The following is a 22,020-nucleotide window of genomic DNA, read 5'->3' as shown; positions in this document are numbered from 1 at the left end:
GTGCAGACAGTTTTGGTTAATCCCAATTCAGCAGCAGCAGCAAGTGAAAACTTCTCAATGTGACCCCTTGTGTGTGAGAAGTATCATTCCAGACTATTGGCTCTCTCTCTCTCTGCCTGACTGCTCTTGGTGATGAGCATCAACAGTAGCCACAGGGAGCATAAACAGCCATCTCGTTTATTCCCCTCCGCTTCCTGGAGTATTTCAAAGCAGACTTTGGGGGTGTGCATCTTCAACTTTCTCTCCTTTGGAACATCTCCCTGAGAGGGCGATTTATTCTCCTCCGGGGAGGGAAGATGTGTCACCCTGCACGAATTGGATTGATAACGCTGGGCTAAATATAGCCCTGCGGCAGGAAGGAGGATATTTTTAGAAGTGTTTATAGTGCCTCGCCTTGGACACTACTTCAGCTGAATGACCCAATGGAAGTAAGAAAGGCGTGGGTGGGCACTAAACACTGCGACTCTCTCATTGAGAGATTACTGCACTTAGTGGGATTGTACAAAATGTGAGTGGATGAGTACAATTCCTGTCTAACTCCAAATGATCATCTATTCGGTTAAAAAATAAACTAGTCAAAATTAGTCCTCTAAATCATTTTCTGTTGACAGAAGCTTAGATTGAGTGGTTTCTTTGGCTCTACTGGTTGATTTGAGTAATGTATTGGCTTTCCGTTTACAACAGTCTCTAATCCATAAAACACACTGTGTTTAGAGCGCTGAGTATTTTAGTCTTCTCTCCTGCTGAAGTGCTCACTTCATTTTGGCTTCAGGCGGTGCTTACGTCATGCTATCAGATATCACATTGTTGTAAATTGAGTAGCGCTTTTACAGAATCTATTTTCCTTGCTTTTGGAATATTTGATTTATAAACATGCTTTCTCAAAATGTTTCCCTTTCATATACCCTCCAGCATGCATATAAAACCTTGGAGACACTTCTTTGTAAAGTGCTGACTCACTCTAAATTGATCCCCTGCAGAGCTGATCAAGGGTATGTGCTAAATGATGCCCTTTTCTCAAGCCTGGAATTTATGCAAAATCGAAGCAACAACACAATACAAATCAACATTGATTTCTGGTCTTTTTTTTTGGATCGCTGACTCTTCCCCTCCAGCGAAGATCATTTATGGAGTTAATTGATTTGTCCTGCTGTACTAATCTCTTTTTCTGCCAGCGACATGCTGAGCCATAAGACAGGTTCACATTGTAAAATTCACGAACAAACTCCAGTTCGAAACCCGCTCCTGCCGCCACTGCGTCAGGCCGTTGTGTCCTTGGGCAAGACACTTCACCCGAATTTGCTCCTGTGGGTATTGTTCACAGTACATGTATAATATCAATGTGTACTTGTAAAATCGCCTTGATGACTTCGAGGTGTGAAGATTATCAGATCAAGGGGGTGAAACCCGCCGCCGCTGCATCTATAAAGCCGTTGTGTCCTTGGGCAAGACACTTCACCTGAACTTGCTCCTGTGGGTATTGTCCACAGTAGATGACCATTACATGTATGTATGATCTGTATGTGTAATGTGTATTTGTAAAGCGCTTTGAGTCATTGATAAAGCGCTATAATAAATACAAGGATTATTATTATCCTCTGCTAACAAAAACCTAAAAGTACCCATCTTGTACCCTACTCAATGGGAGTTTCACCAAGAAGTAGTCTGCAGAGACATACAAAAAGCAACTGTTGGGTATAACTTGCGCAATACCCAAGACTGTATTAAACAAGTGGACTTCGTGCCAGGTCGGAAAAGGTAAACCAATCAGAAATTCCTTAAACCTGCATTATTTTTAACGGCTAGCAGGGGGCTACTTCACTGGTTGCAAATCTAGTCCCATTGTACAGAAGTTTATGAGAAAATCATCCTACCTCTCACTTGATTCATTGCCTCCGAAACAATTTGTATTCTCATAAAACTGAGTATGTTGAGTATGTTCAACAGAAACCTATCAATCCCGAAAGAGGCGAAGAGATGCTTATCTCTTCCCAGGTCCGCATGTCCAAGTATGGTCACTTATGGCTCCAGAAAAGAAGATGGCCACTGCCAAATTGCCTAACTCAAGGTTTCAAAGAAGAGTGGCCGAGAACAAATCGGCGTCAATGGGGCCATTTATACAGTCTATTGTTTTTCTCTTTAAAGACACAAAAAAGCCAAACTCACCTGAAGATAATGGCAGGGCCTGATGTTGGACTTGAGGTCGCTGGGTGTCATAGGCTTCTCCAGGTTGAGTGAGGACTTCCTGTAGGCCTCCTTGGCTTGACTGACCGTCAGCGTTGACCAGGAGCTCCTCTTCATGAACTTTCCCTCTGGCGCCATGCTGATGCTCTCGCAGGCGGAGCACTTGACATCGTTGTTACTCTTGGATGTCTTGAGGGACAGGTCTCCAGCTAGGTGACTATGTATCGAGTCAGGGTAACAGTGGCCGATGTGCTCCACAGGATGCCGTGACATGACGCTGGGTGTTCTGTACGTACTGTCACTATCCAGGTTGTCGTCCGAACTCCACCAACCTCCTGAGCGCTGCTTGCCGCTTCCTTCAGATTTACGTTCTTTGCTCTTGCTGCGTTTGCTGTGTTTATGGTGGCCTTGGTGGTGGTGATGGTGCGAGTTGTCCCGCTGCGAGTCGCCTTTGGTACCGTTCATCTTTGAGGAACCTTCCAGTGAGTGCGATTTTGTGAAGAGCTTCTGTACAGAGTGGACTAAGTGGCGTATTCTCCCCGGGCTTTCGTTGCGTTGCTCTGTAGTCGTGGTTGTAGTGGAGGTGCGTTGGTATTGCAGCGTGTGGAAGCCATCCCGGTGCAGCGGCATCTGCTTCTCAAATTGGTCGAGGAGGTTTGCTGGGATTCTGTTCATTTTGCCGCTGCCACCGTGCGAGGACGATCCACCGTCATCTCGGGGGTCCCTGCTGCCAGAGTTGTTGCCCCCGCTTTCCCGCGTTGCGCTGCCGTAGTGCATGCGGGGGAAAGTGCTACTAGACATGGAATGGTCCGTGGCCGACATGGAAACTGGTATGACCATGCATTCAGAGTGGATGGAGCTCCGCGGGGAGCAGCGGTGGTGACTCTCAAGGGGGCAGCTCTCTGTGGGGCTAAGGAGGTAGGAGGGGGGGCGTGAGTTGCTATAGTGGAGGTGATGGTCCAGGGCATGGTCGCATTCAGCCAGGCCGCAGGTGTGGGCTGAGATGGGAGAGGTGAGCTGGAGCTGGGCAGGGCGGCCGCCAGAGAGACCCTTCATGTTCCTGGGTGGAGGGGAGTAGCTGTCCTCATCGAAGTACTGCGTGGGCGACCATGAATACTGCTGGTCTGAAAGACAGAGAGCGAACATTAGAGCTACCCTCGGGTAAAAAAAGCATATCCCCCAGAAAAAGCAATCACAATTCACATTTAATGATGTGATAGTACCACATGACAAGTCCTCGGACAGGTTGGTAATTATGAACCTTACTCACACTCTCCTCATACACTTCAACTACAAAGGACACTAAACCAGGAAAGTAGCACATCCGAAAAGTGAAATCAACAGATTGTAAGGATACAAAATATGTCCTTTTTTCCACCCTTCTATTCAGGTATGTGACAAAAATACGGCTAGAGAGACAGGGAAAAAATAAAAGGCAGGCGACAGGTAGGAGCCCGCATTGCCATTTATCCAATGCAAAGTGAAATAATAGCCTATCACTCCATGGTGCTTGTGTCATCCGTCAAAGCCCTGAGGAGAGCGCTGTGAGGCATACGGCGGGAGAGGCGTCCTTGGGAGGCGATCAGCAAAAACGCCCTCCCTCCCTTTTTCTCTGTTGGTAATGTAATCTTAGATTAAAACCCTATTCTGAGTGATCGGTCACCAAGGGCAGACGTCCCACCACAGTATACCAATGTATTAAACTTAATCAGAGGATACATTTACTTTATTATTCCTCTTGACTGTGTACTGTCACTGTAATTACAATGTCCTCCCTTTAAATCACGTCAGGGGGGGGGTTAAAATTCCATGTGGGACAGGGAGCATGCTGTATGTCATGCATGACCCTCTTAATTACAATTAAAAGTTAAAGTGTAGAATACATTCCAAATACAAGGGTTTTCAAATAAATGCATTTGTTGGTTAATGAGGTTTAAATTAGCTATGAATGCTAATAAGTGATGCCATATAAAGTGTCAAAGTGTAGAATGTTATTAAAAAAAAAAGCGTCTACAATATCTTTATTTGGTAATACAATAATATGTTTGTCTGCCGTCTGTTTTTTGTCTGAGCTTTTCTCCTGTATATTGTAGGAGAAATGCTCAGGTAATATTTCAAACTTATCTGCACACTGTGTTGTGAAATAGGAAACAAACAAACAATCAAAATAACCATATCTAAGCTCGCTTGCTTGCCAATGATACGCCTCATAAACCCATGCACCTTCACAGTAAGATAATAAATTGAAGGAGAGTTTTTATATGCTACGGATGGGAGTTTAGGGGGCAAATTGTCACCTTTTTTTATTATATCATGTACTGATGGTATTCTTCCATAGTGCCCCTTAACACAACTCTGCAGCTTCCTGTCCGTTTTCATTTGTTCTCAATGAGGGAAAAATGTGCCTTTTTTCATGGCACACTATTAATTTCATGGGCGGTTTTAAAATGATCAAATCAAAGCAGCAGAACCAGAGATAACCTTTTTTATGGTAAAGGCTACATTAACCCACAATGCAACTCATGCTAGTAGTGGCTAATGCCGCTAGCCTTAAACTAGGAATGAGGAGTGGTCTAAAGAGGTCTGGTTTTCTTTTCTTGCTTCAAACCTTTAGATTATTCATATTTTCACACGTTTTGTCTTTGGCCCCAACCAACTCTTATCACTTAAGTCAGTTTAAGCCCCTCTGGAGCAACAAACAGCTTTATAAAACTTTTTCACAAAATTAACTTGCACTCCCAATATCCTCTTAAAAGATTATGATGTGTAAAATTGGTTTTTAAATTCCCCTTTAATCGTGCCGTAAAAAACTGAAAAAGGAAAATGAGGAAGAATGTCGTCATCTTAATTAACCTAAACAACCTCTCGGGTCAATCCCGGGGCTCTTAATTTCAATTTCCTTCTGCTGACGGACAATGAACAATAATCGGAATGTTTAATATTTCTGCCTCGAGCAAAACAAAAAATGAAAGGAAAATGGCTCTATCAGATACTAACCTGCAACAGGAGTTGGAGAAATTCATAAAATGATTAACAGTTATAATGTATGCACTAGTACTATGCAAACATTTTCAAATACCAGACAAATTGTAATTCATGATAATGCAAATATAATACAACATTGCATTACTACCAAAGCAAAAAAACTATTTTAATTGTAGCTCTTGTCAAACTAAATCTGCCAACCCTTCCTGTGAATCCCCAACAATCATTCAGGAATTAATTTCAATGATTTGATGCTTTACATTCGAATACAACTGTATACTCTTCTCTCATACAAACCAGACAGACAGTACATCCTCTATAAAAACTCCTCTGGGCCCTGTCAGAGCACACTCAAGGTGTTACTGACTCCATCCAGGATTTCCCTCCTGATTATTTTCTCAATAGCTCTAAGAAAGTCTCACAAATCCCCCCCCCCCCTAAAATCACAATGACTTACTGCTGTTGTGCTGTTTAGTGAATTGTGACTAAGGGTGGAAGCTCCTTTTCATCTTTCATTAAATGTATTCCATTCCAACTTATATTTAATGAGGTCTAAGATCTCAACCCCTGAGGTGCAGCCTTGCTCTTCTGTTGCTGCCATGCTCCATCTGTCAAGATGAAAAACAAATTCTCCTTGTTTACCAGTTTCCTCTTATGAGGATGTCTAACTTGGCTTCCTGTTTTAAAATGAATCCAGGCTACTCTAAGCATGCATGAGGAGAAACAAAAAAGATGGGTTATTTTTCCTGAGAAGGGACTGTTTTTGGAATGCTGCACATAATATGACCATCTAAGACATTGCTATGGATAATATGTAATCTGAACTTCATTAACCCGAGTAATTTCATTTCCAGTTTGCTAGTAATTGCAGCAGAAGGATGACGGTGCATTATTGATAGATGCAATGCTAAACTTCTGTCTGAAGTTATGTCACTGTCTTACCTCAAGGTCTTTCTGAAGGCTGACTATTCCTTGAGGTATCTTGTGGAGCTGCGCTGAATAAATTACCTGCCGGCAGAGTTTCGGCATTTCCTGGGATTATACAACAGATGACAGACTCATCCACCCTCCATATCTCTTCCTCCATTTTCCAACCTCCTTCTCTGCTAATACAGAATTTTAGTTTAGCTAAAGGAAAGAAAAAAGTTGACGTATGATTCAGGGAGTAAGTTGACAACAAATTGTGAAGGTTATTTATTATTTTAGCGAGGTGGCTAAAGGGGATAGATGCACTCTGAGTGTGCATCCTTTTGGCAAGTGCTCTGCAAACAGGGAGACAAGTATCTGACATCTGTGGACAGGGAGAGGGCTTGTTGTTTTTAACACAGATACCAGCACCTGCCATCAAAAAAAATCGTCTTTCTGGCAAGGGTGCCAACTGCTCCGAAGGACGGCTAGACTGGAGGGTGAATTTGGAAACTGGAGAGCAATTAAAATTCAGCACAACATAGAGCTGCAAAATTCTCTTTGGAATTCTGGCTATAAATATTGCTAATAATGACTATGCAAATGAAGGCAAATTGGAATATGTGATATATTAAGATAGGAAACGGCAGGGATCCTTAATGTAGTCTTAAAAAGGCTTACGAATTCGACAGACACAGTTCTCCACTGCAGACATTTTCCTGTGATAAGCAAACGTTTCCTCAAATAAACCAATAAGCACATTCTGCAACCATCCAATCATGTCTGCCTTAACACCTGAACCAAAATCCAGCTCTATAATGTTGTCCAAATCCTCTGGGCTCGGCGGTGATGAATACACCGTACGTCTGAGTGACACAATGAGTGGAATCAGAGGAAGAGGCTCATTTATTAGGGGCTTCTGTTCTGTGCTGCTGCACCGCAGTGTGAGTAAAGGTCGTTTTGCTCCTCTTAACACATTAGCATTTAAATAGCATTATATCTGCACTGAGTATCAGTGACAGCTCCCACTCTTCCACTTGCTCAAACCTTAACTGGAGTTGAAAACAAAGTTAAAAGATAATGAAGCCACTGGACTAGACTGAGAGATCAAAGGCATGCGACCTTCAGACTTGGCAGTGGTTAGCATGGTGGCTAGCCGCCGCACTATTTAAGAGAGGATTAAGATAAAGGGGACTGCGAGAGAGAGTCCCAATGTTTAAAGGGACTTGTGATGGCAGCCTTTAATGTTTTGAATCGGCAATCGGATCTGTCATTTCTGTGTTATCTGGCATCAAACACCCCAAACAGCTTCAGTACTCCAATTTGTATTTTTGCCACCAGTAGATAATTTCTACACAGAATGCAAACGGACCCAAAGGACTGCCAAGTTTATTTCAATTGTACATGCTGTTGAATTCACTGAAATGCATCCACTGTGCAGCAAATGTCAAAGACGGGAACACATCTTTAGTAGCTGTAACCAAAATGGTTTCAAACATGTTTCCAGAAAGAGCCGTTGCTAGCTATTCCAGAAGCAATACTTTCAACTGGCAAGAGGATAGTCACACCCTTTATTTTCTAAGCAAAACCAATCGATAGAGCAGCTTTCTTATCCATCTCCCAAAGGTTAAATGCAGTCTTCCAAGAATTCTGGCCCTTTCTTTAGAAAATCAAAGGCAGGGAAATTATGTCCTCAACACTTCAGGGCAAATCAGCAATGGTCTGAGCTATTAGAGCGGAGAAGGAGGCAAAGCAGAAAATCTGTCAGCTTTGCAAGCCTCATGATATCCAGCACAGCAGCACCGATCAAAATAGCGCAGCAGCTTACGGCTTTGGCAGATATCCCGCTCACTTGTCCATCCAAATGACAGCAATGGACGATTCTTGCACATATTTCAAGAGTGAGCATAAACTGAACTCGCAGAATTTTATTTCTTATATAATAACCATCTGAGCTGTTTCCAACATCAAATGGGAGCCAATCACTTGTCACTAATATTTCTCTCCATATACCATCTGTTTCTGGCCATGTTTCTATGACTGACGCCTAATGCTGACATGAGCTGACAAACAAAGACTGTTGTATATTGAGTCAGCACTACATGTGTCACATGTAGACATGCGGTGTATGTTAGTGAGGTTACTCATGCAGTTACACAATGGGGGAGGACCTGCTCCTACAACGGGTAATACATCAAACTGGGAATTGATGCTGTATTGATGTACTGTAGAGGCGAGCCAGCAGAACTGAATCTATACTGTACACTAACAACAATACACACCATTAAGGAGAGCGACAGTCCACCCACTCGCTTCTGGGAAATACCAAGTGACACATGTTTGTGAGTATGTGATGAACTTTGTCACCTGTGTTAACACTGCGAACAATCACTGTGTTCCTTCAGTTGGCAGCTGGATCTGCTCTAACACAGTGACTGCATTTCATTCTGTTTTAGCTTTTTAGATTTTAAGGTTCTTTGTATAGTAACATTTACATTTGGTGTTAATACCTGTCTCTTGTATGATTTCTTAAAAATACTTTTTTTTATTATCCTTATATATTTCTTTTTTTTTTACCTGCTATTGCAACTTATTTTTCTTGGATTGTTCATGTTCGCACCACCAGATACCAAAGCAAATTCCTTGTATGTGTAAACGTACGTTGCAATAAACTTGATTCTGATTCTGATTTAGCTTTTAAAATAAACACCTTTTATAACATGTAGACTTTCAATTCTGTCTCATTATGTTTTGGAGTTTAGACATTTAAAACAGAACATTTAACTGAATTATCAGTTACATAATTCATTTTAACTATATAAAAAAGTTTAAATCGATCTTTATAATAATCATTAGTTGCAACCCTTGCATTTCTTGTTAACTCTAGACATAATATACTATCACTACCTCTGGGAGGTACCTTGTTTGTGTTGTTTGCACCTGTGTTATACCCCATTTCCATAATAAGGAAGATAATGTGTACTTAAATAAGACACCTTCTCCAAACATAACACCTGAAGCTGTCACACCAACACACAGTTGAACATATTTAAATAAGATGCAGCATGTAAAAGTGGGAGACCTCCTCCCTCTCAGCAGAGTTGTTTTTTGGGAGTTAAACCAAACAACAAGCAAAAACATAGATGCATAAATAGACTCCCACATTAAGTGATATTACAGCATTCTGAAGATGGTCAGACGGTCACAATAAAACCAGCCTGTGATTAAGTAAACTTCATGCATGCTGAAATCTTGATTTCACATGATATACTCCCAAGAAGAAACAACTTCAAATAAAACATTAAACCCCAAGGTGCAATTAGTCACATGCTGATGTTAAACGACGACCATAGAACCCTCGAGCGTTTCCTGTTGCACCAAGCTGCATGTGGCTATGCTAACACACCTGAGAGGCTGTCTGGATGGGACAGATGGCACCGAGAGATCCCCCCACCACCGACCGCCCCCCCAGCCCAGCAATCAAAGCCTACACCCCACTATTTCTGCCAGCAGGGGGGAGGTTTGCCTGCGTGCACAGAAGTTTTGATTAGAGCAAGAAGAAGCATGCGGAGGTGAGTGGGCATTGTCTACTGAGCTTTTGTTAAAGTATAATGATTAAAGAAAGACAGTTTGTGTGTGCTGGTATGTTTTGGGGAGATTACAGGTAGAGAAGACAGTAAAGTGAACAGGAACTATAGCAGCTCATATGCATACTCCTGTAAACTAAGTCTATCAGCCTCGGCACTAATCTCTTCAAAAATGATTAAGCTATTGGCAGGCTGTCCCAACAAACGTAAAGCCGCAATTTTTTTCCCTCCAGCACCCAATTTCACCTACAGAGTGGCGAGCTAAAGGCGGTCATAGTATTTAGCTGCAGAGAGATTATGGTGGCCAGATAAGGAGAATCTGCTGAATGTCTGAATACTTATCGTGAGCGCGCTAATGATGAAGAGTGTTATCTGTGCTCACTCAGCGCTCCTCCTCAGTCCCCCCAATCCCCCCTTTCTCTTTGCAAGTCAAAGTGGGGACAGAACTATAGGTGGCAGAAATAAATTTAACAAAGTGTCAGGCTCAGCGTTCCTTCTTCCTCCATGAATGACGCTACTTTTGTGCTTCCCAACTTTCGTGCTTTCTGGTTCCTATTTTTATATTCTGCAAAAAGTATCTCCTATCCAGCTGATGTAATTCCATCCCACACAACTTCACAACAGTATACATGTAGATGGTGACAAATTGTCTTGCTCTCTTTGTATCGTTTCATATTCGAACAACAATGTCTTCAATCTAAATCTTTCTAAAAGCTCCCATTTCATGTACAACTGCCACTGAAATTGACTCGGAGTCCAACAATGCCCCCCGTGCAAACTCTTGCCAAGTGTAGTGGATTGCATGGGCTTGCATTTACATGGTGGAATCATAAATCCAGCGCTGCTATCCAGCTATGAATAAATCATGCTGAATGTGAAATTCTGCCACAGGAAAAGCCCTGCATGTGAGAGAGAAAGAGAGTAAGACACGTCTTATGTAACAGCAAGGAATGCATTCCCAGGCAACTTGTTAGAGGAAGCCTCAGAAGTGTTCCTGGTTGCCGTGGCAACGCACACTGAAGTTCCCATCCTCTGCAGTCGCTAAGGAGTTCGGGACAAAATGAGAGATAATTTGATGTTGTCACACTATTATTATTTGCAGGGATGATGTAAAAATAAAGTCAAAGGAAGCCTGCTAAGAATAAGAATAAGGGTGATCTCTCTCTCTTTTTATATAAAAATGTAAAGGGAGGGTCTAGCTCTCAGTCCCCAGAGACAATCCCATCACAGAACTGATTTTAAAAACACTCCAGATCCCCCGGGCCCTGAAGGCATCCACACTCTTCAGCCTGAAGAAGACAATTGAAATCCTTTCTCCTCTAATGTGATTTTCCTCTCTGCAGACCACAGCGGCCCGGGAGTGGGTGGGGGGGCTGGCCGTAATGACTTTTTGGAGATGGAAGCGATACCGACAGTCCGGTTCAGATCCTTGTCTCTCAGTCGCCTCGTTCTCCAAAGTCAGCCGGAACATTAGAGGCACAAAGTCAATCAGGGCGTTAAATGATTTGCTGTGATGCTTATCGGGACAAAATCACATCGGAAAAATTAAGTGAAGTGACAATATTTGAGGGTGGAAAACAATTAGTACTGATGGGGTTTAATGCAAACTATTAACTGCATGTGACTGGAAGACCACCATCAAATACGACCTACTGTATGCTGCCACACACAACTTTCATATACTGCAACACCACCCACATCTGTGTGCGACCAGACAAAGATAAACTCCACGTGATCATTTGTAGGCTGCATGTTACTCTGTTGACTGAATTAAGGTGAACCTGGACACATCTGATAGGAGAAAGATATTCAGACTGAGCCAACCACTTCATGGAGATGTTTTGATAAACTTCCTGCCTGTATTATACGATACGATATACTTTATTGCGTTCTTTTTTTACTTTTATGGCTGTACCTGTAAAAGTTCTCACTATCAACTAATCTGCAGAATATTTTCTTGATCAATCGATCAGTTGTTTTTTTTAAATGGTAGAACATGCTTAAAAGTTACCAAGGTGATGTTTTCAAGTTTCTTTCCCACAAACTTTCAGATCCAAAAGATATTCATTTGTTTTTATAATCATAGAAGGCTGGGTGAGGGATGTGATGGCACATTTGCAGCTGGAGGAGCTGAGGTATCGTAGCCAGGGATGTGTTAACAAATACTACAAACTCTGGCAGCCTTTCCTTGACTATTTTAGCAAACTCCCCTGTGCAAATCTGACTGCATGAAGCCCCCCCCACCCCCCCCCCCCCCCCCCCCCAACCTTCCCTTTAATGTACTGTTTATTTTAGTGGATTGTATTATTTGTTTATTTTATTATTTTATTTCTTTAAGTGCAGCTGTGGGTGTTTATGAATATGTGTATGTGCGTATATACATATATATTATGTGCTTGCACAGTATATGTACTGCAAGGACATTTGTATTTGTGGTACAAATGTAATTCAATTCAATTGTATGATCACACATCTGCATTTTCATGTGCCCTGCATTGTTTTGGTATAAGTGAAAATCAATAAAGAAAGGTGAAATATAATCATAGAAGGCTAAGAATCTAAGAACATAATCACATTTGTCATGGTGCCAATATTTTTGCATTTTTGTTGTTGTTTCCTAAACTATTAATCAATTATCAAATTGTTGCAGGTTAATTGTTGGTTTAGCTTTATAACAAAAACAGTTATGTGAGCATGTGTGGCGCTTGTTAAAGCATGTGTATAATTTGCCTTAAAGGGGACCTATCATGCAAAATGCACTTTTGTACGTCTATTATACATGAATATGTGTCCCCGGTGTTCCAGGGAACTCACCAAGTGTCAGAAAACACAACCCTCTCTATTTTCCTCCATACCCAAATCTCTAAAAAAGGGACTGCAACGGATCTGATACAGACTGATCCAGATTTGAACACTGTCCTGACGTCAGGACGGTGGTGCTACGGCTATTGGTCAATTCTCCACCTATCAGGGGAATGAGAGGTTGGGCCACGGCCGGCCATTGCTGCTCGAATGCGCTGAGTACATATGCCAGGCCTGTAAGTGGCGCTGTAGGCTGCCACAAAAGCAGCAAAGAAGATTTCCCTTGCATGGTTGCCATGGTTGCCCTTCTGTTTATTCTCCGCTGTGGTTATTTTTCTCCCTCCCCGAGGCAAGCGTTTGCGCCTCCTACTTTAAAACAAATGAATAATGACTCTATATAGTCATATGTAAGGGATAATGTGCAGAGACGCGGTCATTATGGGGAAAAGAACACCGACAGGCTGATCAGGAGCCCGAAGCGAAGCGGAGGGATCTAGATCGGCATGAAGGCACATTATGCAATGTGCAATGTGCACATTATCCCACTTATTACATGGCCACATTCTCAACAAAGTAACGACATTACTCCCAATATTAATTGAAATGCTTTTATGGATTTAGAAAATGATTTTATTGATTTAAAAAAGAGTTGTATGTAGTGATTTAAATTGACATGCATCCACTAAGAAACATAGTCCGTTGTTACTGTTTGAACTAACGTAGCAACGGCAGGAACTGCTTCAATAGTGTTTTTGAGGAGCTTTTTGATTACAGATTTGAAAACATCGTTGCTTGCTTTAAAAGTAGCGTAGTGTAAGAAGAAAGTGAAGAATTTAGATTGAAATTATACATGAACACTGGGGGCTTGAATGTGTGATGAGAGAAGAAAATAAAGTAAAAAGGCTTGGAAAAGCAGCAGAGTATTTGAACTGCAAACTTTTGAACTAACTTGATGGCAAATGATCTGTCGCCATGCCAACGGCATTTGATGACATCCCATAATACGCTTAGATGTGTTGATGGCTGCATCGTTACCAAACCTGTGAAGTTTTGAGCCGTTTGGAGCATTTTCACTGAAGTTATGAGAAAACCGTGTTTCATGGTGAGCATTGTGTTGCCATGGCAACGGCATTTAAAGAAATCTCAAAACTGTCACTTAGATGTCTTCACGGCTGGACTGTTAGCACACATGTGGAGTATAGGAGTTATACATTACATTAGGAGGTTACATTACTCTCTCTCTTCTCTTGATCACCCTCTCAATCTTCTATCGCCCTCTCTCTCTCTCTTGATCGCCCTCTCTCTTCTCTTGATCGCCCTCTCTCTCTTCTCTTGATCACCCTCTCACTCTTCTAGCACCCTCTCTCTCTTGTCTTGATCGCCCTCTCACTCTTCTATCACCCTCTCTCTCTTCTCTTGATTGCCCTCTCTCTCTTCTCTTGATCACCCTCTCTCTCTTCTCTTGATCGCCCTCTCACAGGAGAACACTTCACTGTAGGGTTTCTGCCATGTCTCCACTTTAGTTTGACTCTCTCTCTTCTCTCTGTTCTCTCTCTCTTCTCTTGATCGCCCTCTCTCTCTTCTCTTGATCGCCCTCTCTCTCTCCTCTTGATCGCCCTCTTGATCTTCCATGGAAACGGCATATGATGACACCCCATAATTGACGTAGAGCTGTTGGGGGCAGGACCATTAACCATTATCTGAAGTCTGCTGCTCTGAGCATGTCAGTTTGAGTTATGACATCATCGTGCTCCATGACACAGGTGTTTATATTTGAGCTAACGAGGTGTCCAGAGATCAAAGGTTTCCATTGTTCTGAATGAGAGATAAACCTGTTACATGTGAACGTTTTGTTGAAGAACCGTAACAGATATCGGTGAAATTTCAAAGCGTATCTGAAGTGTGCTGTACTTTTGGGTCAATAATGTGGCCTTTTTGGCAGATTAACTAAAGGGTTAGCTGCTGCTGCTGTGAGGAAATATCAGCCTGAAATTACAATGGGCTTTAATGGAGACATGTTGAAAGTTTTTGTCACTTCATGACCTCAAGAGGCATTTTGTTTAATTATTTTTTGCTTAATTATTTGTCATTTTTCAAGCTACGAGATGTTTTCCTACGTTTGTCATGAACAATTATGTGTCAGGAATGTAGGGTTTGGGAATTATGGCAGTTTTAATTGACAACCAATTATGAAGTTATATTGTACATAAATAATGTGCATTTTAAGAATTATTCAAATTAATTCTGTTTCTTTGCACCAACTTTTTGGTATGTTTCAACCTCTCAAACAACTCCTAACAGAATCATCTGTTATTCAAAATGACCCAGAGTAATGAAAAGAACGCCAGTCAATGAACCGCCCAAGGGTGGTCCAAAAAAGATTGGTAAAAATGTTCACAGTACACTTAGCTTTCTGCGCCTTAAATTACATTTGACTTCAAAACATATTTTCCTATAAGATGCCATACATCTCACTTCAAAAACATACAGTATAATAAGGCTATACTTCAAAGTGTTCATTATGTAAGGGAAATGGGGCAGACGATGGTTAAAGCAACCTATACCACACTTGTTGAATTATCACGGTCTTCCCTTATTGTACACGTGATGCTGTGCTACACATCTGAGATTAGAGAGTCATTTAGATCAGACATGTACGCTCATTCATCGTAAACATCTGTGCAAAAGCACTCTTGAGGGGGAAAGCTGGCTTTTATTTGCTTCCCCAGGCAGTCACTCAAACCACCTGATTGTAGTAATAATTCAATGCAGTGAGAGGGCTGATTTAGTTTTCCCCACAGATCTAACACAAGTAGCTGTAATGGGATGAAAGGAGATACGGAAAACCTGGATATACTCCTTGAGAACAGCCGGACTGGATGGGACTGACGGCAGCTGTCACCTGGTGTTTGATACTTAAGTGTGTGAGAAACGATCACACATAAGAAACAGAGAAAGCATATCGACAGTAGCTGTTGAGATTGATTGGTGACATGTACATTTTCAGTTGATATCACACACTTGTTTTCCTCATTCCCCCAGGGTCTGGCTGCAGCCCTTTCCACTGAATCTCATCAACGAGCCCCTTTTGAATCTCTGTGACACGGGCTGGCATACATGTGTATTTGTGTGTGGGAATATGTGTGCTGTCAGATGGAGAGTGTGTGAAAAAGAGTGGCAGGCATAGGGGAAAAAGATTGTGAAAGACAGGTCAATTTGACACAAAGGTTCAATATGACTCGACTCATGGGGAACGCTCTTGTTGAAATATGTGTCATAGCAACTTGGCACCGATATGACAAATAACACACTGGCAACAATACACAATCTGGGTAGTTTTATTTTGGAAAATCACACCTTTAGGTATGAAATCCATCGTTGATTTAAAGCAAAACAGGCTTAGAAATAAAACTCCTGATCAAGATGCTTGACTGTAATTGGACCAACATCATGGTTGGGAATTCAAACAACCTGAGATTCAGCTGAAGTTTATCACTGCCCTAAAAGCAATCTCTGAGATAATTATTTCTAAAACAAGTGGAACCACAACAGACATCCCTCCATCCACCCATCTCATCAAGGCTCTATAACAACTCTCCTTGTTAATTTCCTCCAAGCTTTGAGCTGGAGGTTGCTTAGAAACAAGTCTCAAGCACATCACAGCCAGGACCAAAGTGTTGGCCTTCGCCTGGGGGCCACATACAGTGCATGGGGGATGTGACAGTCAAACAGCGTCTGTATTACTAAACTCAGCACATTGGAACAGGCCAACGATGTCTGTCTCATTTGTAGTCGCAAGCTTTAGTCAGAAAGACAGCGATTATGAGGGGGCCCATTGATATTACAGGTATTTCAGCTCAGCTGGGTAGATACACACAATCACATCAACAACAAGTATGGGACAAATTGGAGGGAGACAACATGTCATTCCCTAGGAGTCACTGGACAGGTGGAGGAACATCAGGTTAGGCCAGGTACATACTATTTCAGAGAATACACTTTGTAAATGAAAGGGTTTACTATTGCCTCCATATGTCATATTATCTTGTGATAGATATCTGGTACTAAGGTTGTGTGGTATGGTCAAAAACTGTGGGAAAAGCTTGGTGAACTTTCAGCTAAGATGTTTGATTCATCACAGGTACGGTTCTCTCGGTCTTCCATGATATCAAACGGAATATCTTTGGCTTTTGGCTGCTGGTCAAAGAAAAAAAAGCAATTTGAACAGATTTGATTTATCATATCTGACCTTTAAATGGACAGAACTGTCATCAGAGTAAGTCATCATAAGATTAACTGATAAAGAAAACTGTTGTTAGTTGCAGATGATATATGACAATATTAATGTTCAGATGTGTGTTTTACTATCAAGTATTTGTGTTCATAAGTGCCTAAGACTTAAAACAGTAGCAGCTCTGAAATGTCCAACATGCACTGTTGATAAATCATTTGAAAAGGAGGCAAGACAATAACTGCAAGTGCATGCAAAGAAGACTGATATGATATTGCCATAGACCCCTCTCTAGCAATCATATTACTGTAGGATATTATTTATGACAGCCTTATTGTTACCATCAATTTGAATTGTTCAGTATTTGTTGGTATGGATGGGGAAATTGCATAACATATGGGAGGTCTGTTCCTTGACTGAAAACAATTAAAATCCTATGATACCCCTCCCACCCCATCTCCATATCCAACAAGGCAAGCCTCGGAGGGTAACAGCCGCACTGTTACATCACACCGCTTCCTGATTGGACTCCTAATGCTTGTCCTTGAGGCATGGGCTTTGAAAAACTCCTGCATGTGATGTGTACGCACGCTACAAATGATTGAGTTCACAACAAGTACTTTACCGTGAGCTCCGAGGATCACGATTGAATGAAGAACAAAACAGTTCTGGTAATGTAGCTCTTTGGCCTTTTTTTAAGCCTCCTGTTCCTCATCCCGTAGATTACACTAGTCTGGGAAAACACTTTTTAACAAGTTTTTAAAATCAACAAACTGGTGCGTTCGGTGAGAGTATGTGAATTCCACTTTGAATGAGAAAAAAGAAACACTATTTTGTCGTCAGGAAAGGAAAACATGGCAGAAAGGTTAAGAGAATTAACATATGACAAGGTGAGACAAGGCGAAGCACGCAGCATGGCATGCTTATGATGGATTAATGCTGGTGTGCACGAATTGACTTGGAAAACATGAATCGTGCTGTGAATCTGTTTTCCTTAATGGTCAATTTAATTCGATGTAATACCTTAATTACGCTCCGCTTGTCGCACTTTCATGCCGCATGAACGTGTACAAAGAGAGGTGGTTGATTTAATTGATGCTGGTATGATGCTATGGGCCTTGTCAATTTGTTAAAGGCAATAGATAATAACTAATTTACTTAACTTAACTTTGTAATGTTGTGTTGCGGGGCATCGCTTACTAAATCCTATTTGGCTGCTTAGTACAAAAACGTGATCATTAACAGATTAGGAGAGAGGCTTTTGTAAACACTGGCTGCAGCTTCATTACATTTACAGGAGGGAAGGGGCAGGCCAGGTCCTCATTCTGCAGTGTATGAGGATATCAAATTGAATGGTACTGTGACTAATTAAAGGTATTATGGGCTTTCTCATCCCCTTGAAAATATACTTTAGGGTCATCAGATAGGTGTGGACTGAGTCAATAGCAAAGGTCACGTAGTCTCGACCTAATCTGCTCCTGTTTATCTTGACACCCACTTAACAACATGGCAGTTTTATCGTAAACGTTTTTGTTAGAGAGCTACAGTATGAACTCTGAGCTCTCCTAAAATGTGACCGCAATGTTGCAATTAGTAATGGATCATCAGTAAAGTGGTATATGACCAGTCGGCACACTTGAATCTTTGTTGTTCCCCCATCTCCTCATTATTCAGAGGCTATTCAGTGGGAGGTAGAACTCATAAAATCAATGTTGCGGTGTAAAATATCTTCCACTTACTTACAGAAATCCATAGAAAACGTTAAACTGGAAAAATGTACGCTGATGACACTGTCATTTATGTCCATGCAAAACCCAAGGCCCAAGCTGAGGCCAAATTAAATGATGCAATGGTTCATGTAAATCAATGGCTTACTGACTCACAGCTATATCTGAATGTTAAGAAGACAGTCTGTATGTTTTTTAGCAAGTCCAACACTGTATCACACTGTGAACCCAAGGTCTATGTGTCTGGGGAGGTCATTCAAACAGTTACACATTTTAAATATCTAGGCATTATCCTTGATGTTGTGGAAATATTTTCCAAGGCCCATAACTTTGACCCAGTGTATCAGTTCAAACTGTCCTGACTGAGCACAGGCACCTGTAACCTTGGCTGCTGTGCTCTCAGTGTTTGTCTCCCTGTTCCTGCCTGTTGGCGTCAGCTGATAGAGGTGTTATCATTCTATCTTGTTATGCAGCATGTTGATGATGCTCTCTGAACTAGCTAAATACATGGGTCTGGGGTAGAGTTCTTCAGAATTGACGTGGCAACTCTACCGTGAAGTCAGAACCTCTGACTCTTGGACTTGTGATGTGAATCCTCCGGCCGTAACTCCAAATAAACCATCATGTGTTTGACATCAAAGCTACTGCTCCTACCGTGTCTCCTTCCTGAGTCGGTGACTCCCACTGCATTGCTACACAGAAGTTTCCTCTACACTTGACACTACTTTATCCTTCAAAAAACAAGTGAGAAAGGTAATGCAAATAACTAAATACAATCTAGCAAACTTTAGATATATAAGGAACTGTTTGACAACACCTGTAGCAAAACTCTATATGACTGCCATGATCCTTCCCCACCTAACATACTGTATGACCAGCTGGACCCAGGCGAATAGCACAACATTAAGGCCTATCCTGTCACTTTACAAACAAGCTCTCAAAGTTTTAGACAGAAAACCAAAGCTATACCACCATGGACAAACATAACCTGCTCAGCTGGGAAAATATATTAAAACACACTGACGCATGTCTCATTTTTAAAATTCTAAACGGCAAGGCACCCCCCACCACTCTGCACTTTTATACAGCAGAAACATTCAAACAGCAGAACCACAAGGTCTGCCCGAAGAGGGGACTGTGTAGTCCCTCTTAGGTCCAGTTCCCTTTGGCAACAGTGTTCTCTGTGAGGGGCACCTACACTCACAATACAATACCAATACAGATAAGAATAACACCTCCTATCATACATTTAACCGCTATCATAAGAACTGGCTTTTTTAAACAATCAAAAAATGTGAACACTTTTAACTGTATGATATTCATCTGTTTGCATGTTTGTCTGTTCCTCTCTATTGTTGTACTGCTATTTATGTATGGTGTACTGCTGGTGTCTGCTGTACTCTATTTAATTATGTTTTTATTTTCTAGTCTTGTTGTGGTCATTTAACATCTTGCCAAGGACAACAGTTGGAAAATTAGCCTGCTGGCTAATACTGGCTCATTTACAGCAATGTGAATTAATGTGCACTGTCCTTTAAATAAAATAAACAAACAAAAACAAAAAACATAAACATGCTCTTGATTTTACGATCATAAATAGTCCATGCGCTACAGACACCTCCTTTGCAAGCATTTATACATGCAAACTTTTGCTATTTCATGGATATTTGAAGTGAGACTTAATATTCCCCAACGACTTTGATCTTTGATTCATTGTTAGTCAGATATCAAGCAAAGACACACTTTTTTCTATAATTTGTTTCTCATTGTAAATTAAATCTCTCTGAGTCTGAGACTAACTCAAAACCTATTTCACTAATGCACTGCTAATCTATTCTAGACATTAGAAAGGAGATGTATGTGCAAACGCAAATGTCTAAATCAGGGGTTTTCAAAGTGTGGGAAGGTGAGCCTCCCCTCAGAGAACATAAGAACAGCCGCGCCCCCCCTCCCAATTATTATTGCTATTATTATTATTATTATTATTATTATTATTATTATTATTATTATTGTCGTTGTTGCTATAATGCAGGGGTATTATTATCCAGTGGAAGGTCCTACTGGCCTAGTAAATCAAAGTGGTTACTTTTTTTTTGGCTGGGCAGTGTAGTTTTACACACCGTCTTATTTGACTTTCTCAGGACTTAAAACTGTTTTTTATAAAACTAATATATTTACACACGTAAGGTCATCATCTTAACAGTTTTGTATGCTCATCGAGAAGGGTAATTTATGCGAAGATGCCAACAAAAACGTCTGACGTTAAGTGCCTGTGGTGAAAAAATACATCTGAAGACAGCAGCTACATGTATGGCTCTGCAGAAGTTGTGATCGGCAGTTTTCACAATGGATTAATTTCTTGTGTAAAAAAGAATCACAAATAGATGATAGATGGATAGAGCAATTGTTATTACAGCTCTACTGTAAATAGAAACAAAATCAATGTTCCCTGCACAATTTAACTATCAATGTCTGGCCAGATACAACGGTCACCTACCCACCTCCTCACCTCCCACTGTTGATTAGAAATACAACAATAATAATAAACCAGCTTCCATCAAGCTGTTGTCACTGAAGCATCGCAGCTTGTGTCATCCCACACCTAAAAACGCATGAATCAACATATCTGAATCAGAGAAATCGAAATATAAAAAGTGAAAGAGCGCTCCGTCCAAACAGAAAGTCTCGTTCTAGCCATCAACATGTTTGTCTCTTCAGAAGCTGGCCAGATAAGTGGAAGTGCGAGGGAGATTTTCACCAGTTTAGAGAGGTCTTCTGTGAGCCAGAATGAAATGCCACAGGTTACATTCACGTACAGAGATGCCTTCACAGTGATGGATTGCTTGGTTTTTAGAATGAACGGTAAGTGGTGCAGGTTGTCAGTGTGCAGTGCTTCAGGGTGAACTCAAATTAAGAATCTTCACGTGGGCTCGAAGGTAGGGACGCTGCTGCTTGATTCCACCCCCATGGGATTCCTCACTCTTGATCCAAAGTGCCCCTAGTAATGTGACTTATGTCCAAGTAAGCAAAAGGGTGTACAACGTTTCAGTAAAACACATCTGATGGAGGAGGGCCGTGAGCCATGGCATGCATCCATCATCCTCTGCTCCCCAGCCCTGCTTCCTGCCACGAAGATTAACCCAGAGTGACCTCCACTGACGCTGGGTGAGGAATTAATGTTTCCTGAGGGCCACATTGAGTCGTTACCCTACGAGGGCGCTGTAGGGTGAGGACACAGTACACACTATTAACCCCTCTGATCTTGGATTATTGCCACGTCAGATTGACGCCGGTTATCACACACAGACTCCAGCGAAAGGGCCGCCTATTATGTCCCGAGGTTAGCTTGCCAGAGGAGGTGCCCTGATTGAACACAGTCAGAGACAACAAAAGGCTGCACTCCTTCCTCTTTTCAGACGTGCAGAGGGAATTTTCCCGGAAAAAGAAGCCAAATTTGAAGCAATCAATGTAACTGCGACACTTTTGCAGTGGTTCACATCATCATCATCATCATCATTATCAGTGTCATCATCATCATCATTATCAGTGTCATCCTATCCAACAATTACCTGGTAATTACTTGTGGAATCTCTGAGCA

At 41.5% G+C, this 22,020-nt stretch overlaps 1 protein-coding gene across 5 annotated transcripts in view; it reads right to left on the bottom strand.

Moving 5' to 3' along the window:
* The window catches only part of dlgap2a (discs, large (Drosophila) homolog-associated protein 2a), a 198,073-nt gene that overhangs the window by 57,682 nt on the left and 118,371 nt on the right, over positions 1-22,020 (bottom strand). For all 5 annotated transcript variants that reach the window (XM_034222526.1, XM_034222527.1, XM_034222528.1 and 2 more), the window contains one exon: positions 2,167-3,308. In XM_034222526.1, coding sequence (XP_034078417.1) covers positions 2,167-3,308 — 1,142 coding nt within the window. The remainder of the gene's footprint in view (positions 1-2,166; positions 3,309-22,020) is intronic.

Source organism: Gymnodraco acuticeps, unplaced genomic scaffold (genome assembly GCF_902827175.1).
Source record: "Gymnodraco acuticeps unplaced genomic scaffold, fGymAcu1.1, whole genome shotgun sequence".
Lineage (NCBI taxonomy): Eukaryota > Metazoa > Chordata > Actinopteri > Perciformes > Bathydraconidae > Gymnodraco > Gymnodraco acuticeps.
The sequence above is the reverse complement of the archived record's forward strand: the minus strand, read 5'-3'. Positions and strand labels throughout refer to the sequence as shown.